At 46.7% G+C, this 27,676-nt stretch overlaps 1 protein-coding gene across 1 annotated transcript in view; it reads left to right on the top strand.

Moving 5' to 3' along the window:
- The window catches only part of FIS1 (fission, mitochondrial 1), a 52,182-nt gene that overhangs the window by 20,090 nt on the left and 4,416 nt on the right, over window positions 1–27,676 (top strand). The window contains exons 3-4 of the mRNA XM_078670431.1: window positions 15,341–15,417; window positions 18,957–19,062. Coding sequence (XP_078526557.1) covers window positions 15,341–15,417; window positions 18,957–19,062 — 183 coding nt within the window. The remainder of the gene's footprint in view (window positions 1–15,340; window positions 15,418–18,956; window positions 19,063–27,676) is intronic.

Below are 27,676 nucleotides of genomic sequence, written 5' to 3'. Positions count from 1 at the left end.
GACATCACCTATAGCAGAGCTGTTCACGTATGGTCTCATCACTCACAGCAGAGCTCTCAGAGCCGTGGTCTGAAACATCACCTATAGCAGAGCTGTTCACGTATGGTCTCATCACTCACAGCAGAGCTCTCAGAGCCCTGGTCTGAAACATCACCTATAGCAGAGCTGTTCACGTATGGTCTCATCACTCACAGCAGAGCTCTCAGAACTATGGTCTGAAACATCACCTATAGCAGAGCTGTTCACGTATGGTCTCATCACTCACAGCAGAGCTCTCAGGGCTATGGTCTGAAATATCACCTATAGCAGAGCTGTTCACGTGTGGTCTCATCACTCACAGCAGAGCTCTGGTCTGAAATATCACCTATAGCAGAACTGTTCACGTGTGGTCTGTCATCACTCACAGCAGAGCTCTCAGAGCCCTGGTCTGAAACATCACCTATAGCAGAACTGTTCACGTATGGTCTCATCACTCACAGCAGAGCTCTCAGAGCCGTGGTCTGAAACATCACCTATAGCAGAACTGTTCACGTATGGTCTCATCACTCACAGCAGAGCTCTCAGGGCTATGGTCTGAAACATCACCTATAGCAGAGCTGTTCACGTATGGTCTCATCACTCATAGCAGAGCTCTCAGGGCTATGGTCTGAAACATCACCTATAGCAGAACTGTTCACGTGTGGTCTGTCATCACTCACAGCAGAGCTCTCAGAGCCCTGGTCTGAAACATCACCTATAGCAGAACTGTTCACGTATGGTCTCATCACTCACAGCAGAGCTCTCAGAGCCCTGGTCTGAAACATCACCTATAGCAGAGCTGTTCACGTGTGGTCTCATCACTCACAGCAGAGCCGTGGTCTGAAACATCACCTATAGCAGAGCTGTTCACGTATGGTCTCATCACTCACAGCAGAGCTCTCAGAGCCGTGGTCTGAAACATCACCTATAGCAGAGCTGTTCACGTATGGTCTCATCACTCACAGCAGAGCTCTCAGAACTATGGTCTGAAACATCACCTATAGCAGAACTGTTCACGTGTGGTCTGTCATCACTCACAGCAGAGCTCTCAGAGCCCTGGTCTGAAACATCACCTATAGCAGAACTGTTCACGTATGGTCTCATCACTCACAGCAGAGCTCTCAGAGCCGTGGTCTGAAACATCACCTATAGCAGAGCTGTTCACGTATGGTCTCATCACTCACAGCAGAGCTCTCAGGGCTATGGTCTGAAACATCACCTATAGCAGAGCTGTTCACGTATGGTCTCATCACTCATAGCAGAGCTCTCAGGGCTATGGTCTGAAACATCACCTATAGCAGAACTGTTCACGTGTGGTCTGTCATCACTCACAGCAGAGCTCTCAGAGCCCTGGTCTGAAACATCACCTATAGCAGAGCTGTTCACGTGTGGTCTCATCACTCACAGCAGAGCCGTGGTCTGAAACATCACCTATAGCAGAGCTGTTCACGTATGGTCTCATCACTCACAGCAGAGCTCTCAGAACTATGGTCTGAAAAATCACCTATAGCAGAACTGTTCACGTGTGGTCTGTCATCACTCACAGCAGAGCTCTCAGAGCCCTGGTCTGAAACATCACCTATAGCAGAACTGTTCACGTATGGTCTCATCACTCACAGCAGAGCTCTCAGAGCCGTGGTCTGAAACATCACCTATAGCAGAGCTGTTCACGTATGGTCTCATCACTCACAGCAGAGCTCTCAGAACTATGGTCTGAAACATCACCTATAGCAGAACTGTTCACGTGTGGTCTGTCATCACTCACAGCAGAGCTCTCAGAGCCCTGGTCTGAAACATCACCTATAGCAGAACTGTTCACGTATGGTCTCATCACTCACAGCAGAGCTCTCAGAGCCCTGGTCTGAAACATCACCTATAGCAGAGCTGTTCACGTGTGGTCTCATCACTCACAGCAGAGCCGTGGTCTGAAACATCACCTATAGCAGAGCTGTTCACGTATGGTCTCATCACTCACAGCAGAGCTCTCAGAGCCCTGGTCTGAAACATCACCTATAGCAGAGCTGTTCACGTATGGTCTCATCACTCACAGCAGAGCTCTCAGAACTATGGTCTGAAACATCACCTATAGCAGAACTGTTCACGTGTGGTCTGTCATCACTCACAGCAGAGCTCTCAGAGCCGTGGTCTGAAACATCACCTATAGCAGAGCTGTTCACGTATGGTCTCATCACTCACAGCAGAGCTCTCAGAACTATGGTCTGAAACATCACCTATAGCAGAACTGTTCACGTGTGGTCTGTCATCACTCACAGCAGAGCTCTCAGAGCCCTGGTCTGAAACATCACCTATAGCAGAACTGTTCACGTATGGTCTCATCACTCACAGCAGAGCTCTCAGAGCCGTGGTCTGAAACATCACCTATAGCAGAGCTGTTCACGTATGGTCTCATCACTCACAGCAGAGCTCTCAGGGCTATGGTCTGAAACATCACCTATAGCAGAGCTGTTCACGTATGGTCTCATCACTCATAGCAGAGCTCTCAGGGCTATGGTCTGAAACATCACCTATAGCAGAACTGTTCACGTGTGGTCTGTCATCACTCACAGCAGAGCCGTGGTCTGAAACATCACCTATAGCAGAGCTGTTCACGTATGGTCTCATCACTCACAGCAGAGCTCTCAGAGCCCTGGTCTGAAACATCACCTATAGCAGAGCTGTTCACGTATGGTCTCATCACTCACAGCAGAGCTCTCAGAACTATGGTCTGAAACATCACCTATAGCAGAACTGTTCACGTGTGGTCTGTCATCACTCACAGCAGAGCTCTCAGAGCCCTGGTCTGAAACATCACCTATAGCAGAACTGTTCACGTATGGTCTCATCACTCACAGCAGAGCTCTCAGAGCCGTGGTCTGAAACATCACCTATAGCAGAGCTGTTCACGTATGGTCTCATCACTCACAGCAGAGCTCTCAGAACTATGGTCTGAAACATCACCTATAGCAGAACTGTTCACGTGTGGTCTGTCATCACTCACAGCAGAGCTCTCAGAGCCCTGGTCTGAAACATCACCTATAGCAGAACTGTTCACGTATGGTCTCATCACTCACAGCAGAGCTCTCAGAGCCCTGGTCTGAAACATCACCTATAGCAGAGCTGTTCACGTGTGGTCTCATCACTCACAGCAGAGCCGTGGTCTGAAACATCACCTATAGCAGAGCTGTTCACGTATGGTCTCATCACTCACAGCAGAGCTCTCAGAGCCCTGGTCTGAAACATCACCTATAGCAGAGCTGTTCACGTATGGTCTCATCACTCACAGCAGAGCTCTCAGAACTATGGTCTGAAACATCACCTATAGCAGAACTGTTCACGTGTGGTCTGTCATCACTCACAGCAGAGCTCTCAGAGCCCTGGTCTGAAACATCACCTATAGCAGAACTGTTCACGTATGGTCTCATCACTCACAGCAGAGCTCTCAGAGCCGTGGTCTGAAACATCACCTATAGCAGAGCTGTTCACGTATGGTCTCATCACTCACAGCAGAGCTCTCAGAACTATGGTCTGAAACATCACCTATAGCAGAACTGTTCACGTGTGGTCTGTCATCACTCACAGCAGAGCTCTCAGAGCCCTGGTCTGAAACATCACCTATAGCAGAACTGTTCACGTATGGTCTCATCACTCACAGCAGAGCTCTCAGAGCCGTGGTCTGAAACATCACCTATAGCAGAACTGTTCACGTATGGTCTCATCACTCACAGCAGAGCTCTCAGAGCCCTGGTCTGAAACATCACCTATAGCAGAGCTGTTCACGTGTGGTCTCATCACTCACAGCAGAGCCGTGGTCTGAAACATCACCTATAGCAGAGCTGTTCACGTATGGTCTCATCACTCACAGCAGAGCTCTCAGAACTATGGTCTGAAACATCACCTATAGCAGAACTGTTCACGTGTGGTCTGTCATCACTCACAGCAGAGCTCTCAGAGCCCTGGTCTGAAACATCACCTATAGCAGAACTGTTCACGTATGGTCTCATCACTCACAGCAGAGCTCTCAGAGCCGTGGTCTGAAACATCACCTATAGCAGAGCTGTTCACGTATGGTCTCATCACTCACAGCAGAGCTCTCAGAGCTATGGTCTGAAACATCACCTATAGCAGAGCTGTTCACGTATGGTCTCATCACTCACAGCAGAGCTCTCAGAACTATGGTCTGAAACATCACCTATAGCAGAACTGTTCACGTGTGGTCTGTCATCACTCACAGCAGAGCTCTCAGAGCCCTGGTCTGAAACATCACCTATAGCAGAGCTGTTCACGTATGGTCTCATCACTCACAGCAGAGCTCTGGTCTGAAACATCACCTATAGCAGAACTGTTCACGTGTGGTCTGTCATCACTCACAGCAGAGCTCTCAGAGCCCTGGTCTGAAACATCACCTATAGCAGAGCTGTTTGCGTATGGTCTCATCACTCACAGCAGAGCCGTGGTCTGAAACATCACCTATAGCAGAGCTGTTCACGTATGGTCTCATCACTCACAGCAGAGCTCTCAGAGCCCTGGTCTGAAACATCACCTATAGCAGAGCTGTTCACGTATGGTCTCATCACTCACAGCAGAGCTCTCAGAACTATGGTCTGAAACATCACCTATAGCAGAACTGTTCACGTGTGGTCTGTCATCACTCACAGCAGAGCTCTCAGAGCCCTGGTCTGAAACATCACCTATAGCAGAACTGTTCACGTATGGTCTCATCACTCACAGCAGAGCTCTGGTCTGAAATATCACCTATAGCAGAGCTGTTCACGTATGGTCTCATCACTCACAGCAGAGCTCTCAGAACTATGGTCTGAAACATCACCTATAGCAGAACTGTTCACGTGTGGTCTGTCATCACTCACAGCAGAGCTCTCAGAGCCCTGGTCTGAAACATCACCTATAGCAGAACTGTTCACGTATGGTCTCATCACTCACAGCAGAGCTCTCAGAGCCGTGGTCTGAAACATCACCTATAGCAGAGCTGTTCACGTATGGTCTCATCACTCACAGCAGAGCTCTCAGAGCTATGGTCTGAAACATCACCTATAGCAGAGCTGTTCACGTATGGTCTCATCACTCACAGCAGAGCTCTCAGAACTATGGTCTGAAACATCACCTATAGCAGAACTGTTCACGTGTGGTCTGTCATCACTCACAGCAGAGCTCTCAGAGCCCTGGTCTGAAACATCACCTATAGCAGAGCTGTTCACGTATGGTCTCATCACTCACAGCAGAGCTCTGGTCTGAAACATCACCTATAGCAGAACTGTTCACGTGTGGTCTGTCATCACTCACAGCAGAGCTCTCAGAGCCCTGGTCTGAAACATCACCTATAGCAGAGCTGTTTGCGTATGGTCTCATCACTCACAGCAGAGCCGTGGTCTGAAACATCACCTATAGCAGAGCTGTTCACGTATGGTCTCATCACTCACAGCAGAGCTCTCAGAGCCCTGGTCTGAAACATCACCTATAGCAGAGCTGTTCACGTATGGTCTCATCACTCACAGCAGAGCTCTCAGAACTATGGTCTGAAACATCACCTATAGCAGAACTGTTCACGTGTGGTCTGTCATCACTCACAGCAGAGCTCTCAGAGCCCTGGTCTGAAACATCACCTATAGCAGAACTGTTCACGTATGGTCTCATCACTCACAGCAGAGCTCTGGTCTGAAATATCACCTATAGCAGAGCTGTTCACGTATGGTCTCATCACTCACAGCAGAGCTCTCAGAACTATGGTCTGAAACATCACCTATAGCAGAACTGTTCACGTGTGGTCTGTCATCACTCACAGCAGAGCTCTCAGAGCCCTGGTCTGAAACATCACCTATAGCAGAGCTGTTCACGTATGGTCTCATCACTCACAGCAGAGCTCTGGTCTGAAACATCACCTATAGCAGAACTGTTCACGTGTGGTCTGTCATCACTCACAGCAGAGCTCTCAGAGCCCTGGTCTGAAACATCACCTATAGCAGAGCTGTTCACGTATGGTCTCATCACTCACAGCAGAGCTCTCAGAACTATGGTCTGAAACATCACCTATAGCAGAACTGTTCACGTGTGGTCTGTCATCACTCACAGCAGAGCTCTCAGAGCCCTGGTCTGAAACATCACCTATAGCAGAGCTGTTCACGTATGGTCTCATCACTCACAGCAGAGCTCTGGTCTGAAACATCACCTATAGCAGAACTGTTCACGTGTGGTCTGTCATCACTCACAGCAGAGCTCTCAGAGCCCTGGTCTGAAACATCACCTATATCAGAGCTGTTTGCGTATGGTCTCATCACTCACAGCAGAGCCGTGGTCTGAAACATCACCTATAGCAGAGCTGTTCACGTATGGTATCATCACTCACAGCAGAGCTCTCAGAGCCCTGGTCTGAAACATCACCTATAGCAGAGCTGTTCACGTATGGTCTCATCACTCACAGCAGAGCTCTCAGAACTATGGTCTGAAACATCACCTATAGCAGAACTGTTCACGTGTGGTCTGTCATCACTCACAGCAGAGCTCTCAGAGCCCTGGTCTGAAACATCACCTATAGCAGAGCTGTTCACGTATGGTCTCATCACTCACAGCAGAGCTCTGGTCTGAAATATCACCTATAGCAGAACTGTTCACGTGTGGTCTGTCATCACTCACAGCAGAGCTCTCAGAGCCCTGGTCTGAAACATCACCTATAGCAGAGCTGTTCACGTATGGTCTCATCACTCACAGCAGAGCTCTCAGAGCCCTGGTCTGAAACATCACCTATAGCAGAACTGTTCACGTGTGGTCTGTCATCACTCACAGCAGAGCTCTCAGAGCCCTGGTCTGAAACATCACCTATAGCAGAACTGTTCACGTATGGTCTCATCACTCACAGCAGAGCTCTCAGAGCCGTGGTCTGAAACATCACCTATAGCAGAGCTGTTCACGTATGGTCTCATCACTCACAGCAGAGCTCTCAGAACTATGGTCTGAAACATCACCTATAGCAGAGCTGTTCACGTGTGGTCTGTCATCACTCACAGCAGAGCTCTCAGAGCCCTGGTCTGAAACATCACCTATAGCAGAGCTGTTCGCGTATGGTCTCATCACTCACAGCAGAGCCGTGGTCTGAAACATCACCTATAGCAGAGCTGTTCACGTATGGTCTCATCACTCACAGCAGAGCTCTCAGAACTATGGTCTGAAACATCACCTATAGCAGAGCTGTTCGCGTATGGTCTCATCACTCACAGCAGAGCCGTGGTCTGAAACATCACCTATAGCAGAACTGTTCACGTGTGGTCTGTCATCACTCACAGCAGAGCTCTCAGAGCCCTGGTCTGAAACATCACCTATAGCAGAGCTGTTCGCGTATGGTCTCATCACTCACAGCCGAGCTCTCAGAGCTATGGTCTGAAACATCACCTATAGCAGAGCTGTTCACGTGTGGTCTCATCACTCACAGCAGAGCCGTGGTCTGAAACATCACCTATAGCAGAGCTGTTCACGTATGGTCTCATCACTCACAGCAGAGCTCTCAGAGCCCTGGTCTGAAACATCACCTATAGCAGAGCTGTTCACGTATGGTCTCATCACTCACAGCAGAGCTCTCAGAACTATGGTCTGAAACATCACCTATAGCAGAACTGTTCACGTGTGGTCTGTCATCACTCACAGCAGAGCTCTCAGAGCCCTGGTCTGAAACATCACCTATAGCAGAACTGTTCACGTATGGTCTCATCACTCACAGCAGAGCTCTCAGAGCCGTGGTCTGAAACATCACCTATAGCAGAGCTGTTCACGTATGGTCTCATCACTCACAGCAGAGCTCTCAGAACTATGGTCTGAAACATCACCTATAGCAGAACTGTTCACGTGTGGTCTGTCATCACTCACAGCAGAGCTCTCAGAGCCCTGGTCTGAAACATCACCTATAGCAGAACTGTTCACGTATGGTCTCATCACTCACAGCAGAGCTCTCAGAGCCGTGGTCTGAAACATCACCTATAGCAGAACTGTTCACGTATGGTCTCATCACTCACAGCAGAGCTCTCAGAGCCCTGGTCTGAAACATCACCTATAGCAGAGCTGTTCACGTGTGGTCTCATCACTCACAGCAGAGCCGTGGTCTGAAACATCACCTATAGCAGAGCTGTTCACGTATGGTCTCATCACTCACAGCAGAGCTCTCAGAACTATGGTCTGAAACATCACCTATAGCAGAACTGTTCACGTGTGGTCTGTCATCACTCACAGCAGAGCTCTCAGAGCCCTGGTCTGAAACATCACCTATAGCAGAACTGTTCACGTATGGTCTCATCACTCACAGCAGAGCTCTCAGAGCCGTGGTCTGAAACATCACCTATAGCAGAGCTGTTCACGTATGGTCTCATCACTCACAGCAGAGCTCTCAGAGCTATGGTCTGAAACATCACCTATAGCAGAGCTGTTCACGTATGGTCTCATCACTCACAGCAGAGCTCTCAGAACTATGGTCTGAAACATCACCTATAGCAGAACTGTTCACGTGTGGTCTGTCATCACTCACAGCAGAGCTCTCAGAGCCCTGGTCTGAAACATCACCTATAGCAGAGCTGTTCACGTATGGTCTCATCACTCACAGCAGAGCTCTGGTCTGAAACATCACCTATAGCAGAACTGTTCACGTGTGGTCTGTCATCACTCACAGCAGAGCTCTCAGAGCCCTGGTCTGAAACATCACCTATAGCAGAGCTGTTTGCGTATGGTCTCATCACTCACAGCAGAGCCGTGGTCTGAAACATCACCTATAGCAGAGCTGTTCACGTATGGTCTCATCACTCACAGCAGAGCTCTCAGAGCCCTGGTCTGAAACATCACCTATAGCAGAGCTGTTCACGTATGGTCTCATCACTCACAGCAGAGCTCTCAGAACTATGGTCTGAAACATCACCTATAGCAGAACTGTTCACGTGTGGTCTGTCATCACTCACAGCAGAGCTCTCAGAGCCCTGGTCTGAAACATCACCTATAGCAGAACTGTTCACGTATGGTCTCATCACTCACAGCAGAGCTCTGGTCTGAAATATCACCTATAGCAGAGCTGTTCACGTATGGTCTCATCACTCACAGCAGAGCTCTCAGAACTATGGTCTGAAACATCACCTATAGCAGAACTGTTCACGTGTGGTCTGTCATCACTCACAGCAGAGCTCTCAGAGCCCTGGTCTGAAACATCACCTATAGCAGAGCTGTTCACGTATGGTCTCATCACTCACAGCAGAGCTCTGGTCTGAAACATCACCTATAGCAGAACTGTTCACGTGTGGTCTGTCATCACTCACAGCAGAGCTCTCAGAGCCCTGGTCTGAAACATCACCTATAGCAGAGCTGTTCACGTATGGTCTCATCACTCACAGCAGAGCTCTCAGAACTATGGTCTGAAACATCACCTATAGCAGAACTGTTCACGTGTGGTCTGTCATCACTCACAGCAGAGCTCTCAGAGCCCTGGTCTGAAACATCACCTATAGCAGAGCTGTTCACGTATGGTCTCATCACTCACAGCAGAGCTCTGGTCTGAAACATCACCTATAGCAGAACTGTTCACGTGTGGTCTGTCATCACTCACAGCAGAGCTCTCAGAGCCCTGGTCTGAAACATCACCTATATCAGAGCTGTTTGCGTATGGTCTCATCACTCACAGCAGAGCCGTGGTCTGAAACATCACCTATAGCAGAGCTGTTCACGTATGGTATCATCACTCACAGCAGAGCTCTCAGAGCCCTGGTCTGAAACATCACCTATAGCAGAGCTGTTCACGTATGGTCTCATCACTCACAGCAGAGCTCTCAGAACTATGGTCTGAAACATCACCTATAGCAGAACTGTTCACGTGTGGTCTGTCATCACTCACAGCAGAGCTCTCAGAGCCCTGGTCTGAAACATCACCTATAGCAGAGCTGTTCACGTATGGTCTCATCACTCACAGCAGAGCTCTGGTCTGAAATATCACCTATAGCAGAACTGTTCACGTGTGGTCTGTCATCACTCACAGCAGAGCTCTCAGAGCCCTGGTCTGAAACATCACCTATAGCAGAGCTGTTCACGTATGGTCTCATCACTCACAGCAGAGCTCTCAGAGCCCTGGTCTGAAACATCACCTATAGCAGAACTGTTCACGTGTGGTCTGTCATCACTCACAGCAGAGCTCTCAGAGCCCTGGTCTGAAACATCACCTATAGCAGAACTGTTCACGTATGGTCTCATCACTCACAGCAGAGCTCTCAGAGCCGTGGTCTGAAACATCACCTATAGCAGAGCTGTTCACGTATGGTCTCATCACTCACAGCAGAGCTCTCAGAACTATGGTCTGAAACATCACCTATAGCAGAGCTGTTCACGTGTGGTCTGTCATCACTCACAGCAGAGCTCTCAGAGCCCTGGTCTGAAACATCACCTATAGCAGAGCTGTTCGCGTATGGTCTCATCACTCACAGCAGAGCCGTGGTCTGAAACATCACCTATAGCAGAGCTGTTCACGTATGGTCTCATCACTCACAGCAGAGCTCTCAGAACTATGGTCTGAAACATCACCTATAGCAGAGCTGTTCGCGTATGGTCTCATCACTCACAGCAGAGCCGTGGTCTGAAACATCACCTATAGCAGAACTGTTCACGTGTGGTCTGTCATCACTCACAGCAGAGCTCTCAGAGCCCTGGTCTGAAACATCACCTATAGCAGAGCTGTTCGCGTATGGTCTCATCACTCACAGCCGAGCTCTCAGAGCTATGGTCTGAAACATCACCTATAGCAGAACTGTTCACGTGTGGTCTGTCATCACTCACAGCAGAGCTCTCAGAGCCCTGGTCTGAAACATCACCTATAGCAGAGCTGTTCACGTGTGGTCTCATCACTCACAGCAGAGCCGTGGTCTGAAACATCACCTATAGCAGAGCTGTTCACGTATGGTCTCATCAGTCACAGCAGAGCTCTCAGAACTATGGTCTGAAACATCACCTATAGCAGAACTGTTCACGTGTGGTCTGTCATCACTCACAGCAGAGCTCTCAGAGCCCTGGTCTGAAACATCACCTATAGCAGAACTGTTCACGTATGGTCTCATCACTCACAGCAGAGCTCTCAGAGCCGTGGTCTGAAACATCACCTATAGCAGAGCTGTTCACGTATGGTCTCATCACTCACAGCAGAGCTCTCAGAACTATGGTCTGAAACATCACCTATAGCAGAGCTGTTCACGTATGGTCTGTCATCACTCACAGCAGAGCTCTCAGAGCCCTGGTCTGAAACATCACCTATAGCAGAGCTGTTCACGTATGGTCTCATCACTCACAGCAGAGCTCTCAGAGCCGTGGTCTGAAACATCACCTATAGCAGAGCTGTTCACGTATGGTCTCATCGCTCACAGCAGAGCTCTCAGAACTATGGTCTGAAACATCACCTATAGCAGAACTGTTCACGTGTGGTCTGTCATCACTCACAGCAGAGCTCTCAGAGCCCTGGTCTGAAACATCACCTATAGCAGAGCTGTTCGCGTATGGTCTCATCACTCACAGCAGAGCCGTGGTCTGAAACATCACCTATAGCAGAGCTGTTCACGTATGGTCTCATCACTCACAGCCGAGCTCTCAGAGCTATGGTCTGAAACATCACCTATAGCAGAGCTGTTCACGTATGGTCTCATCACTCACAGCAGAGCTCTCAGAGCCCTGGTCTGAAACATCACCTATAGCAGAGCTGTTCACGTATGGTCTCATCACTCACAGCAGAGCTCTCAGAACTATGGTCTGAAACATCACCTATAGCAGAACTGTTCACGTGTGGTCTGTCATCACTCACAGCAGAGCTCTCAGAGCCCTGGTCTGAAACATCACCTATAGCAGAGCTGTTCACGTATGGTCTCATCACTCACAGCAGAGCTCTGGTCTGAAATGTCACCTATAGCAGAACTGTTCACGTGTGGTCTGTCATCACTCACAGCAGAGCTCTCAGAGCCCTGGTCTGAAACATCACCTATAGCAGAGCTGTTCACGTATGGTCTCATCACTCACAGCAGAGCTCTCAGAGCCCTGGTCTGAAACATCACCTATAGCAGAACTGTTCACGTGTGGTCTGTCATCACTCACAGCAGAGCTCTCAGAGCCCTGGTCTGAAACATCACCTATAGCAGAGCTGTTCGCGTATGGTCTCATCACTCACAGCCGAGCTCTCAGAGCTATGGTCTGAAACATCACCTATAGCAGAACTGTTCACGTGTGGTCTGTCATCACTCACAGCAGAGCTCTCAGAGCCCTGGTCTGAAACATCACCTATAGCAGAGCTGTTCGCGTATGGTCTCATCACTCACAGCAGAGCCGTGGTCTGAAACATCACCTATAGCAGAGCTGTTCACGTATGGTCTCATCACTCACAGCAGAGCTCTCAGAGCCCTGGTCTGAAATATCACCTATAGCAGAGCTGTTCACGTGTGGTCTCATCACTCACAGCCGAGCTCTCAGAGCTATGGTCTGAAACATCACCTATAGCAGAACTGTTCACGTGTGGTCTGTCATCACTCACAGCAGAGCTCTCAGAGCCCTGGTCTGAAACATCACCTATAGCAGAGCTGTTCGCGTATGGTCTCATCACTCACAGCAGAGCCGTGGTCTGAAACATCACCTATAGCAGAGCTGTTCACGTATGGTCTCATCACTCACAGCAGAGCTCTCAGGGCTATGGTCTGAAACATCACCTATAGCAGAGCTGTTCACGTATGGTCTCATCACTCACAGCAGAGCTCTCAGGGCTATGGTCTGAAATATCACCTATAGCAGAGCTGTTCACGTATGATCTGTGACATGGCCTCCTGCAGAGCTCATGCGCTCAGGCTGTGACATCAAGCGCAAAGATGAGTTCAGTGCTTGTCTCATCAGGTGGAGCACTGGATTTCTCCTAGGGGTCATAGCGCAGTGCTCATCTGCTGATATCTCATAACACAGAGCTGTGCGCTTGTCTTTGTGTTCATGGTGCAGTGCTAATAAGTCAGTGTCTCATCACATACAGCAGTGTACTTGTGTTCATGGTGCAGTGTTTGTGAGACTGTATCTCTTCACAGAGCAGTGCCATTGCTATTGGTTTCAGAGTGCAGTGCGCTCATGCTTGTGTTCATGGTGCAGTGCTTGTGAGTCAGTGTCTCATCAAAGAGCAGTGTCCTGGCTGTAGTGTTCATAGTGAGGTGCTCACCAGCCGGTGTCTCGTCATAGTGCAATCGATTGCGTTTGTGTTCATAGTGCGGTGTTTGTGAGTCGGTGTCTCGTCACAGAGCAGTTTCCTTGCCGTAGTGTTCTTAGTGCAGTGTTCACCAGCCGGTGTGTACAATATGGTTGGTAGTAGTGGTTTCAAGACCTCACCTCTTAGAGGAAATGTATGTGGAGGTGTCTATCATTAGAACAGCTACAGGTTATGTGGGCTGTGCTATAGTGGTACCCAGCACACTACTGCCAGGGGTGCCAGCACACTACTGCCAGGGGTGCCAGCACACACTGGTCCAAAGGTCCTCTGTGTAAACAGCATTAACAAAGATGCCGAAGCACTCAGTGGAAGTCCCAGCATAGTCAGTCAGTCAGTCAAGTAATGTATCTCATGGATATTTCAAAATCTGTTGTTTAGTGCAGACAGAAGCCAAGTAACTGTGATCTATGCATGTTGGGAACAGCAGAAAACAGCCAGCACGTGTTTCATCACAAAGTGCCTTCTGCAAGGCTTGGCATGTAATAACCTGTTAAGGAAGTAGAATATTTTGGGGAACTCAGGCCTGGTTGTCAAACAATGAAATCGTGCCCAAAAATGCTGTCATCTGTCAGATATCAATGTATCCATTCTTGCATTAAATGTTGGTGAATTATGATGACAATGTTCCGTCGTGAACGTGGTCTGGTAATATTAGAAAGCCACTGGTAGCCCGTGGTCCAGAGATGCGGAATTGGGCCCGCCCTCTGCAACCAACAGGTGCAGTCCAGTCATCCGGCTGTGGACCATAAATATCTGTCGGTGGTTCAAAAATTCATCCGTAACCTTGGATGTGATGGCAATGTTTTTTTCTTGATCACTGAGACCTGAACAACATGGCTGATGACCGGTGGAGCTGCTTGACCGCTAATGAGGAGATGGGCCCTGGTTTCCCCCTTGACCGTCACCTACCCAGCCAGACATTGGGCATTGTTCTTCCTCGCCTCCCCGCTATTACTCCTTTCTCCCCTCCCTCCTTCGAATTATTGAAACGTTTGTGTACTCTACCTTACTAGGCTCTTTTATCGGATGTAACTTGTAACGCAACGATTCTAAATGTAAATCGCTCTGATACCCTCTTGGGTCAAGTTTGCACTATATAAAACGTTATAAATAAAAAATAGAGACACTAAGAACAGCAATGGATCGTTGGGTTGCACCCATCTGACCATAGGGAGTGTACACCCTTCGGACATTGAGTTGCGGTCAAAGAGATCAGACCGAGGCCATGATGAGTTTCTGCCTTAACATGTCGAGTAGTAATTTGCAGTCTGTGTCCCGGAAGTGAGGAATATTGTCATAGTGCAGTGCACTTAAGCTTGTGTTCATAGTGCTTGTGAGTCGGTGTCTCGTCGCAGAGCAGCACTCTTGTCATCTTCATAGTGCAGTGCTCACCAACAAGTGTCTGCTGAAAGTGCAGTGCGCTTGAGCTTGCGTTCATAGTGCAGTGTTCGTCGGTTATTGAAATGAATGAAATGAAATAAAATGTATACTGCGCAACTAAAACCCGAAGGCATCAAGTTATTGTGTGTTATGTATCACTAGGTAATACTGTGACTCCCTACATGACACTGTACTGAATTGTCTTCTACTGTACCATGTTTGAGAGAGGGGAAAGCAATGTAATGCATTTACCACTTCATGCCTTCGACTAGGCTGGTGAGATTGGGACAGGTTACTCGCTGCAGTTTCTGAGCTCTCCAGAGCACCGACTCTCCCCGTTTTCAACACTCTTTATATGTTGGAGTTTGGTGTCTGTGAAACAAACCTGACGATAAGTTGGCAGATGTGCTTGTCTGATGCACTGGCCAGCTTGTGTATTTGTACCTGTCACTGCAAGTGTTTTTAAATGTGTTCTGTGTAGAAGTACTTCATTTTCCTAACCGGGACATGCCACCAAAAATGGATGAAGGCCAACTAGGTTTAGGAGTGCACGAGCCACCTCAGTGAGTTACTTGTTCTTCTGTCAGAGGCATCGTGTGTACTTGGACACACAGCGAGATGTAACGTGACAGTGCGGGAGCTCGTTGTGACTGCCTAAAGTCTGCTTGTAATCATTACCATGTCTTCTGTCCTTTCTAGATTTGGTACCTAAAGGAAGCAAGGAGGAGCAGAGAGATTACATATTCTATCTCAGCGTGGCCAATTACAGATTGAAGGTAAGTTACATCTGGCAGAAGACTTCCTTTTCAAACAATCCTGGTCTGTAGGTTGTGGCAGTAACTTCTCATTGATTGATTCCCTGCTGGCAGGGATCAAGAGTGTGGGGGGGTTTAAAGGGGGCATCGGGGATCATGGGGGGCTGACCGGGATGGATCAAAGAGAGTAAAAGAATGGCAAGGATCGGGGAGAGGGAGGGTCTGGCGGGGGTCGGTGGAGAGGGAGGTGCTGGCTGGGGTCGGTGCAGAGGGAGGTGCTGGCTGGGGTTGGAAGAGAGGTGCTGGCTGGGGTTGGAAGAGAGGGAGGGGCTGGCAGGGGTTGGAGGAGAGGGAGGGGCTGGCAGGGGAGAGGGAGGGGCTGGTGGGGGAGATGGGGCTGGCGGGGGAGAGTGAGGGGCTGGCGGGGGAGAGGGTGGGGTCGGAGGAGAGGGAGTGGCTGGCGGGGGTCGGAGGAGGGGGAGTGGCTGGCGGGGGTCAGAGGAGGGGGAGTGGCTGGCGGGGGTCCGAGGACAGGGAGGGAGTGGCTGGCGGGGGTCCGAGGAGAGGGAGTGGCTGGCGGGGGTCTGAGGAGAGGGAGGGACTGGAGGGGTTGGAGGAGATGGAAGGGCTGGCAGGGTTTGGAGGAGGAGGGAGGGGCTGGCAGGAATCGGTGGAGAGGGAGGGGCTGGCAGGGATCAAGGGAGAGGAAGAGCCTGGCGGGGGTCTTAGGAGAGGGAGGGGCTGGTGGTGGTCGAAGGAGAGAGTGGCTGTCTTGGGTCTGAGGAGAGGGGGCTGGTGGGGGTCGGGGTCATTTATTGTAAGCTTAACTTCTGCTTTCCATGAAACAGTTGCATTACATGGTGGCTGCGGGATGTGACTTTCACTGCACCTGTCCCACATGAACGAAGTTCAAAAACTCTAGGAATGTTTCACTGACCTGGCTTTCATGACCAATTGGACCCACCCTGTGGCCAGTTTATTTATTTATTTATTCAAAGTTTTATTTAGCGCGAACAGGATCCTTACACATATCAGAGCGCTTCACAAAGACAGGGTAGCGGCAGTAGGAGTCAACAGAGATAATGGGAACAATATAATAGTCAATAACATGGTAATAACATGGATAATAAAAACATACATAAAACCAATCCATATACAATCCGGTAAGGAAGTAATATAGGACAGCACAAGTCATTGATTCCACTACAGAGGTGTTTAGGTGTTTGTAGAAGTTGAGAATATTTCTCTCAGTCCCCACTGGGATGAAAGACAGTCATCAGAAACTCCAGAATTATTTGTGGCATGGCTTTTTTTAAATCCTCATCTATTGAGCAACTAGACCTTGTCTCAAACAAAAAAAAATGCCAAAGGGTTGCGGTGTGTTAGGAAAGCAGAAACACCACACCAGTTGGTATGAAAGTCAAGATACTCTTGCTACATGACACATAAGCACCTGTTGTTGAGTACACCTTAATGTTAACTGCCCTGTTTTATGGAACTGAGAATAAATACGTGTCTTTTGTGAGTTACACATGACTAGACATTGAGTTCATATAACATAACAGGGCTCGAAAAATCATAAAAATATTCCTAGACCTGCTATTAGGAAGGGGTGTGCCAAGGGCGTCCCTTCCTAATAGCGAGCCGGAATGGTATTTATTGTTGTTTTGGTCGCAGAACACTCAAAGTTTACCGCCTACTTTAAGTAGGTTTGTAAGCCACTCTCAACCAGGAAGGTGTTCCCAAGGCCACTTATTGCCCTGAAAAAAGAAAAAGAAACATTTACATTTTTTTAAAAACTCCTGTTTTCCTTTAGGGAAAGCGAGGATGTATTTGAGAAAAAAAAAGTTGCTTTACTAAGAAATCAAGACACACAATTGATGGACGGAATTCAGAGCAAATCAAAACATTTACCCCTAATCAAGACATCTGGGTTAAATTCATCATTCTTTTGCTCACCATGCCACCCCAGTTTGGACCCAGCCATATGCAAATCAGTCTTGACCCTGTGCCTCATGGGAACAGTCCAGCCCGAACTGCTAAGGTTGGTCCTCTCTGGACCGGAAACAAGCACCCTAGGACTGGTTTCGGGGTTTCGCCCCTCTTCAGCCAGGATAGCTTGAATCCAGTGGCACAGTGAGCCTGGGACCCACGTCTGGGCATACCCAGCATACTTAAGGCGAGAAAGCAAAAGACACACAATTGATGGACTTTATTCAGAACAAATCAAAAAATTCACCCCCAGTCGAGATCTGGGTTAAATCCATGATTCTTTTACTCACCATACCACCCCAGTTAGACCTGGCCATATGCAAATCAGTCGTGGCCCTGTGCCTCGTGGGAACAGTCCAGCCCGATTTGGCAAACCAGGTCCTCCCTGGACCGGAAACAAGCATGCTAGGACCACAGACCTGCAGGTCTTATGTCCGCATCTGGCCATCATCCCTGAATTTGCAGGCTATTCCCAATGGGTTTCAAATTACGATCTGCTTCATGCATATTTACGAGACCGGTCCCTTGCGACCCATTTGAGAATCGCAAACCGTGTCTCAGGCACTGTTGTACTTTCCAATTTGCTGGTCGCAAAATGGAACGGTCATACATCTGGCCTTAGTTCACTAATAGCACTGTCATATGGGCAGGAGCAGTAATACTTCCCAGTTCATGTTTAATATGATGTGGCAGTGAACTGCCATTAACAAATAGCCTATTTTCCATTGAAATGGCCACAAAACTTTCTCACAAACCTGTAGTTTCACTGATAATAGTGCATAAACAATGTTTGGAAATTGCGTTTCAGCAAAAACATTTAAAATGTACACGTCACCAAGTAAAGTGTTGAAATTTGTTTTGAGCCTATACAAAAAAAAATTTCACCTCAGAATTACAAAAATGTGTCTTCATATCTAGTGAAATATATTTGACCTGTTCACTTCACTATTTTAGTGTTGTATTACAAAAAGCCTGACCTCTTACAGCCTTTCATTTCACATGTTTTGCACAGTTCGATTGTAACACAGTTCACTTTTGAAACTCCTCTAAGTTCAGTCACAGAAAAATAAATGTAGAAAGACAAACTGACTTTTGACCTCTGTCCCTGAAAGCCAAGCAAATGTGACAAGATCAGATTGAATTGCATTTTTATTGCTCTTTCACTTTGTTGGCAATAAAGATGCCTTTAAATCTTATCTTGTCTCATTTGCTTCACTTTCAGGGCCGAGGTCAACAGTCAGTTTGTCTTTCTCAGAAGTTAGAAGATTTTCAGCTCTCCAGAAAGAGTGAGTAGTCCCTAAAAATAGCTCTGCAATGCAAGTGGGCGAGTGGCTCTTTCAAGCCCTGCATAACAGTAATCCTCGTCTCTTTGAGAAGCATAGTCGAGCACTTAAGTGAGTATTGGCCGGTCCACCTCCGGGGACTGGAATTTTATATACACAATATTTATTTTGTAAATGAATTAGTTGTGGTTATTTTAGGTTATGATGTGAAGGTAAGTACATTGTACATGCTCTAAAATGTCTCCTAAATAGAAAGAGAGGTAAGTCATCTTTGTTTTCTTTCAGGTATATGATAAAGCTCTAAAGTACGTCCGAACACTTCTGAAGACGGAGCCTAAAAACACACAAGCGTTGGAGCTTGAGAAGCTGATTGAGAAAGCGATGCAGAAGGGTGAGTGTGTTCAGACTCCACCTGTGATGCAACAGGAGCCAGGCTATATACGCGAGTCCTTTGCTATTAACCCTATTTGAATGCTTAAATACAGTGCCTTATCGTGTCCTACAAGTGCGGCAGCTGGTGGTGTGATCTGGGCAGCTGCAGGGTAATCGCAGGTGTTCTTGTTGGGGAAACATTCCTTCTGCTAAGAACTGGAACTGCTTCCAGGCAAGCATCTGCACAGGAGCTCGATGTGTGAGAAGCGATGACTCTGGCAGTCGCACACGATGACAGAGAGGGGTAAGCAAAACAGCAAGAGGCCGCTGCAGAACTCTCCAAAGTAGCATGCACTAGAGCACTTGTAATGTACAAGACCGCCGTGCGAACGGTTCCTGGTTCCCCAATGCTGCAGGAACAGTAGCCTTCCCTCTTACCACCTTATTGAATAGCCACATTGATGTGGGTATTTTCCCCATGGATTGGAAAAAGCTCTCCATCCTCCATGTGTTCAAAAAGCTTCCCTCAATCCAAAGGAGGAACAAAAGTGTTGTCCTATCTCGCGTCTCGACATGCCAGCCAACGTTTTTGAGAAGCATCTGGATATTGCTCTGCCAGAAATTTAGATGAAAATGAGATTCTGGATGGAGTGAGGTTTGGCTTTAGAAAAGCTCATATTGCAGAGTCCGCAAGGGCAGTGGTTACCAAAGAGATGCATTACATCGTGGACCGTGGCGCTAAGGCTGTGGTGATCCTAATGGACCTATCCTCAGCCTTTGATACCGTGAGTCATTCTGTCCTGAAGGAGCATGGAAAGCAGCAGTCCTTCTATCCTTGGTCCGTCGCGATTATACGATTGTAATGCCCTGTATCCGGGCATTCAGCTTGACCTAGTAAACAAACTTCAGAGGTTGCAGAATGCACGGGCTCTGGTGGAGCTCATCGGCTCCCAGTACAAAAGAGAACCTTTACAGCCTTGGGTGCAGCGCTCCAAGCTCTCCACTGTACAGGCCCGTGTATCTAAAGAAAACATCTTCATGGTATACTCCAAGATGTTTGCGGTCTGCAGTTTCCAAAACCGTGATGGTACCCAAAATGTACAAGCTATCCTGCTGTGCTGGGAGCTTTTTCTGCTCCATTTGTTAGTTTTGGAACTGACCGTCCTGGCGGTTTAGAGGTCAGCCAAATGTGACTATTTTTAGGAAAGATCTTAAATCTTGGCTCTTTTCGCTCCCTCTATAGTTTTTGTTAACTTTGCTTTTCGCCGTATAGTATCTCGCAGACTCTAGCGCCAAGACGCCTTCGGGCATTTTTTGCTCTTTATAAATATACAATATCCAAGTCCTAGGTGCTGGACTGTGCTTTTGTAATTCCAGGCCAGGGTACTATTAACTGGTCTGTGATAAACTCTCTGTGGAAAACAATGCACCTTAAAGAAGACTTGACTCGAGCAGTCAAGCACTACTGATACTGGGGGTTACCACAGTGCATCCAGCGGAAGTCGGAGCAGTCGGCACCACAGATTAACGGGGCATAAAAATTGTCTTATGTCGCAAGGAGGATTGTGAGGTGACAGTGAAGCCAGCCGAAACCCCTAGTAGCTCAGTGACACTGAAAAGCGAAGCCAGAGTAAAACTGCATGCCAAACTGATGAGATATGTTGTCGAAATACAAATCACAGCAAGCCACTAGGAAAGGGGATTTGGGGTTCAAGGCATCCATCTTTGAGTAGCCACTAAGGCATGGATGCTGTTCAGTTTGTGTGTGGTCTTAACTGTGACCAATCAGCAGTCTTCTTTAAGTGTCACGTATGGTCAAGGTTCTTGCTAGTCAAGCTTCAGTACCTACTTCGGCGTCTGACTAATTCAGGGTATATTGCTTGCATGGGGTTTTTGTTGTCTTCAGGTGGATATCGATACCTTGATCAATCACAAGGCTGAGGCTTGTCTGCTTCGTATGTTCATGTCTGATGCCACCTGTATGTTTAAATTATCATTTTTTGTGAAACATGAGGCTGGCGGGCCCTCTATCTGTCTCTAGGCCATACTAACAACTGTTGCCGCCTTATGTTGCACTGGTCTTTCCACCTTCTTTGCGGCCGACGTAGGGTTAAACTGGAGGCTTCTGATGACCCCTACACACTAAAACAATCCAATTGCAGCCTAGTTGGACATGTGGCTCTTACTAACGCTTCCTCTGGTCGGTTGAGACTCCACCAATCTCATGGATAACCTATACTTGTCGTTTGGGACTGTGCTTTCTCAGATGTTTGACGTAAAACTATTGTGTGCTGAATGGGTAGTCCTCTCTTTTCAGTGCCTTAACTGCAGACCATGTAACTGCTGTAATTAAACTTAAAATATAAATGATGTTTCAATGTAGCAACTAAAATAAGCCAGATTTTGAGGAAAACAGTTGGATAGTTTTGGATCGATTCAGAACGCTGTGGGATACAGTAATGCTTCATCCAAAGAGACTGATGAAATCATTTACATCCTCTTCTGTTGCACACCACTGGTGACTTATTAACTATTGCTGTGAATTGCATTACACAGTGGAGGCCGGGGAAGTTGATGGAGGCGTTCCCTCTTCAGTATTTCCCATTCCTAGAGGCACCCAGCAGTCATGGTCCAGTGTTGCTTTGAACTCTGTCCTAATTGTAGTAGTTTCTTCAGAGCACTGAGTCAATGCAGCTCAGTGGAGAGACACAAGTTCTGAGGGCAAAGGTACCTGAAATTGAGAGGAGGCTGTGTCGTGTTACGCGATATGAAGGCTGCTTTAAAGTGCATGAGGACGCAGTCTTGATTATAGGAAAACTACTCAATCTTGTGAGAAGGCCCCGGTGAGTGTCCCTGGCCTTTGCTCACCACCAGAGGTGTGATCTCAGTCTCTGCTACCAGCAAGGTCTTGGTTTGGTGTCTTGTCTAGAGAAGGTCAGGTTACTACTTCTTCCTGTATCATCAACTCCTTGTTAAATGATCACGGTGCACATTTTTTTTTATAAATGTTTTGCTGAATGGGTATCCAGACTGACCACGTGGGTGTGTTTGTTGTACCACGCACCCCCTTTATAGGAAATTGCACACTCACAATATGAAGGGAAGTGTGAGAATAGTGTTGTTTTTTCCATATTTGTATTCTACTGGACTTGACATTTTCCTGTTTCTCTGAATCGGACATACTTTAGTCTTTAAATGGAAGTTAAGAATGTGTCTTCAGAGTTTAGAGGAAGGCAGCTGGGCAGGCTTCAACATCATTTTCTCAGTTGAGCAGACCTTGTGGTGAGATTTTGAGAAGGAAGCATTGGCTACAGTGTACTCTTCCTGTCGGAGTGCACACAACCCCTAAGACTGAGGGAACATTGTAAAATCACCTATTTGTCAATACTATCTGCACACTGATGACATTAAGGGCCTGATTAAGAGGTTAGTCAGAACGCCTCCGACCGATGTTCGGAGGCTTTCCAACCGACATGGTCGGTTTAAAGTCCAACCGCCGTATTTCAATGCCGGCGGTCAGAGTTCAAAATGGCGGGGGAATCCAACGTGGTTCCGATCGGCTCAAGGAGCCAGTCGGCCATCCGGAATGGCCTCAAAATCCCTTAAGGACTGATTTTCCGCCTTCTGGATTGTGATGTTGGTTTCCGACAGCCTTTCCATGACTGCTTTACTGACATGGAAAGGCTGTCGGAAAGCAACTTTGGAGGCCCCTAGCAGGGCCCTCCGTATTTGGCTTGGTTCCTAAAATACACAGCATCTGCGTGTTTGTTGGACAACAAGCTAAGGGATTGGTGTCTAAACTGAATCCGGACACCCTCGCAGTATATGTCAACCTATAGACCAGCTTGCTCACAGTGCCACCATAAGCCCCCTAACCATACCAAGGGGCAAATAGTTTCTGTCAACCATCGAACATGACCACCCATAACCCTTCAAGGATCGTGGATACAGTACTTTTCGCTCAGTGAATTGTGCTCACTTTAGTCTCCGAGAGATACATGGAATAAACGTTGGACATTTTTCAATGAGCATTTATTGAGCCAGCGTCATTCTAGTATAAAACATGTTTGCGGCGACATTTAATAGAAGCTAACGTAAGAGATTACAAGCACCAACAGATTAAATAGAAGGTAGAATTCTACCATGGTGGTGAAACACTTAATATATGCAGGCATATAAAATGACAGTAATTAAGCGTACTCCTACGATGCAGATCCTATCTAAGTGTACCTAGCATGTATGTGGGTGTGAAGCCAAGAATCTCCTAGGAAAGCAAACCCCATTACCTGTTGTTAGAGAACGAAGGACCCCATCTTGGTCACGAGTTGGCACCCCGCAAGGGATGTCGGACCGCTGCGTGTTCAAGCTTCAGCATGCCGAGACCTCCGTGACTTTTGTCAGCTTGGAAGCATGTCCTCTCACTAACCAGTGAAGATGTACTTATTCTGTACAGAAAAAGGTAGCCTCAGGGGCTCTACCACAATAGATATGTTGAGAGTACGAATATGTAGATGAGCCTAAACCAATAATTGTGATTATGCAAAGTAGCCCTAGGATGAAGATAGCAATGAGTTTTTTACAAAGGTTGTTAATCCTGTTATGTAAGTCATATCCAGGGGATTGTACTAAGAATTCTCATGCATACAAAATGAGGCTCGTTTCAAGGAAACCAATCAACGTTTATTCATCGTGTAACTGGGTAAAAGATCAGTGCTAGAACCGTTATGCAGAGCAAATTAAGACAAATGTAGGTAAAAGGTCACTTTGCTACTTAAGCCTAGGTTGGGGAACATAACACGGGGCACCCTGCTCCGTGAGGTGCCTGCCACACTGTTTGCGGAGTTTCACAAAATATGAAGGCATCTTTATTGCTCAGTTCACTTTGAATTCATGCATGGTTCTATTGGGGGTGCTGCAGCACCCGTGCGCACCTACTTCCAGCGCCTGTGTTATGGGTGGGTTTAATAAGCGTTGCTTAATGTTCAGTGGCTAGCTCCAGATAGTGAAATGCATTCTCGGCCATCACCAGAAGCTCTGCGTCTAATGTGAAACGTCCTTGGCCTTTCAAACGAGAATTTTCTGCTTCCAGTTATTGGGGTTGGTGATCTTTAATGTGTATCTTTTCCTTGTTACCAAGTCAAAGAAAATTCCCTTTGGGGCTATTCGGCGGCATACACGAATACTCAAATTTCGATCACACCTCACTCATATATCAACAATTCAAAATGCCAAAGAGTAGTGTATAAATGTTTTATTCACTAAGTGAATGCATAAAAATCTTTTTTTGTATCCTGCAAGATATCTAAACCTAATCTACAAACAACAAGACAATATAATACACAATATTTAAAAAAACACTTTGTAAAGCACATCAGCAGGATGACTATTTCATAATTCAATATTATAATCAATCAATATTTAATACATAATTAAAAACATATAATATATATGTAAACCTTCCATATGTGAGCATCATAAAAAGACACCAAGATAAATACAAAGTGGCCAAGGGCAACTCGTTTCGGTGGCAGTAACTGGTCCAAACCACCTTCTTCAAAGACACTAAGATAAATACAAAGTGGCCAAGGGCAACGCGTTTCGGTGGCAGTAACTGGTCCAAACCACCTTCTTCAGGCTGTCCAAGACTCATAACATCGTTATATGAAAATATGGATTTGATGGCCGAGGGATTTCACTCTCCTTCTCCTCCAAGCACCAACCAGACTATATGGTAACAGGTAGATTGCCAATGCGGGAATCTTACACAATAAAACTGGACAATTGGAGAACTTGGTGGTTACAAAAATAATCCTATTCATGTCTCCTTCCAGGATGAACATTCAATTTAAAACATGGGCAGAAGACCCCTCCGTGGGTTGTCCTTGTTAGTATTGGTTTGTGGCAGACATACTTTTATCTCTCTTCATAAACTCAGATGGTGGCCAGGCAACACTTCCCTTCACTTTTTAATTATACTTTAGTGAAATGTAAATCCGGATAACGGGATATGAAGATTGTTATGCATTCACGTAGTGAATAAAACATTTATACACTACTCTTTGGCATTTTGAATGGTTGATCTATGAGTGAGGTGTGATCGGAATTTGAGTATTAGTGTATGCTACCGAATAGCCCCAAAGGGAATTTTCTTTGACTTGGTGTCATTATTGTGTCCTGTCCCTTTGGTGCGGAGGACCATTCTCCTAATTTTTGGGATCTTTTCCTTATGTTGACATATCATCCCGGGGACTGTTCTTCTTGGCACTTCAGTATAAAACTTAATTAAATGGTCCTGTAGTTTCTGCTTACTGGAAGTGTGGGCGACCTCAGAAGCTGCAGTACTAGGAATCGGGTCAGCGCTCTAGTGGTGTGAGTTTTCTGGTCTTCAGCTGGAAGTCACATGCCACCTGCTTCCAGCACAATGGCGTGATTTATGCACATGAGCTATAAAGGAGTGGTGCTGCAGATGGTGTCCTGACCCCTCCCATAGACCCCTAGGGTGGGAGGGCACTCTTGCCTCATTCTGTCCTGTCCGCTTGAGTTGCTGGAATGGGTTGTGTCTGTGGAGTAAGGGGCACCAGGGCTTGTAGAGTAGTTGGACCACTATTCTGTTGGTGGAGCCCACGCAGGAGAGCAGCAGCAGCGGAGATGACCTCAGGATGGTTCAATCCCTTGTGGCTCTGCTCTTTCTCCGATGACCATCCTGGAACAGGAAGAGATCAAGCGCACAACTTCTCTCCACGATCAGCACAGGCGGCTTTCTTATGTCAGTTTGGGAGATGGGACGATGCGGATGACGAGCAAGGGGATCACCTGAATCAGCTTGGCGAGTTCAGTGAACACTGCTGTTTTATTACTTCATGTCACCACCGTTAGGACGGCCTCTTGAGCTGTTTTTTCTGATCACCTTATTACTACAGCGTCATATACAGGATTATTGTTTGTTCCAGGTTCGGGATCTTCATTCAACAAGCCGCAACTTCACCATTTGGCTTCAATTAATATTTTGTAACTTATTAGTTCGATCAATATTGAAATCAGTGGCCGCCCCGTCTGCTACCCTCCGGTAGGGGTTAATTACCACTAATCCTCAAGACTATGTTAAGTAGTTTTCATAACGAATAACATTTGTCCATGATATATTCTATCGGTAACCTTTTACGTATTTCAGTTATTCCTGTTCCATGTTAAAGAATTTCTTTATTCAACTTTTAAGTCATTTGGATTTTCCATATTCATCTAGGTTTTAAGTCCCAGAGTAAAAAGAGTATAAACGGGTCACTACCCTACAAATCATTTAAGAGACTTCGTAAAATAACATTGTGGAATGTTCATGGAAAATTTAGAAATACATAATAGTTTATTCTGTAGCTCTTCACCATTTCAAGCCTCCATTGCTGAGGGTTAGTTGTAATTTAAGTATGTAGTATTCAGTTTTTCTAATACGAGCCCTCCTTATGTATTTGCAGAGGTGTCCAACTGTACCAGGTCAGTTTCCATCTGGTCTGATTCTCTACAACAGTGAGATGATGATATGAGCATTACAATTCCTAAGGAACTCTAATAAAGTGCTAGGATTTTCAGATTGTTTCTACCTGAAAAATTATTTGTTCATGGTTTTATACATTTTCTGGCCAAGAGTGGAAGAAAAGGGGATGGAATGTGATAGATATTCAATGTAATTCTTTCCTGCTTATTTCCAAACCCTAGGTTAAAGCATTGCTGACCCTTAATCTTGCACTCTTTTCTCAGACAGAACTCTGAATGATTTTATGCAAATAGTGAGACCTTTACTGTGATCCGTCCCATTTGTCTTTTATTCCTGCATCTTTTCAGAACATGGGACCATTGGTAGCTATTTTTTGCTTAAACTGCCAAGTCACAAATTATCTATGAATTCAAGCAAACTAAACTGATTCATTTGAGTTTTAGAAAGTCTCACAATTTGGCAGAGTTTGTTTATCGGGTTAAAGGGGAGACGATAATACCATGTGTCGGATTGTTGTAGTCACGCCCAGGCATCCTCAATGGTCTATGGGGCCGGGTCGTATTCCTTACATTTTTCATTTTTAAAAGCTTTTGCATGCGCCATTCCTCCATTTTGTGTTGACTTGAAGTTTTTTCGTGTCTATCATGTTTTATTTTTTCCACCTATGTTCTGGTACGCTGCAGGATATCTCATGGTTTCAGTTTAGACCCGATTTGAGGCATTTGTGTTAAACTGGGCATAATAGGGATTGGTTTAAAACAAAAATGGGTGTTCCACGTTGAAGTTACTAGTTCGACATTTAGAGGTATTAAATCGTGAATGTGCATAGACTGAAAAATTAACTGGATTTGAGACACTCCCCTTACTACCAACAACCCAAGAGCACATTTCAACTCATAAAATATCTCCTAAGCTGATTACCCTTATTAAAGGAACCATCCTGATATTTGCAAAATCTCTGAAGAGTTTAGATGGGCTAATTCCACAGAAAAAAGCTTGGAACGTTCCAGAATAAAATGGTCAAATAGATTGAAATCTTGAGGTTTCTGTGTACTAGTTGTCACCACAGCCAGTGTTTTCCTTTTTGTGCGTTGCTTTTTTCTTTTTTGTGCGTTGCTTTCCATGACTTTCTGGTCTTTGAACA

The sequence above is a fragment of the Lissotriton helveticus genome, chromosome 12, assembly GCF_964261635.1.
Source record: "Lissotriton helveticus chromosome 12, aLisHel1.1, whole genome shotgun sequence".
In the NCBI taxonomy this organism is placed as follows: domain Eukaryota; kingdom Metazoa; phylum Chordata; class Amphibia; order Caudata; family Salamandridae; genus Lissotriton; species Lissotriton helveticus.
Note: the sequence above shows the minus strand (reverse complement) of the source record. Positions and strands in the feature narration are given on the sequence as shown.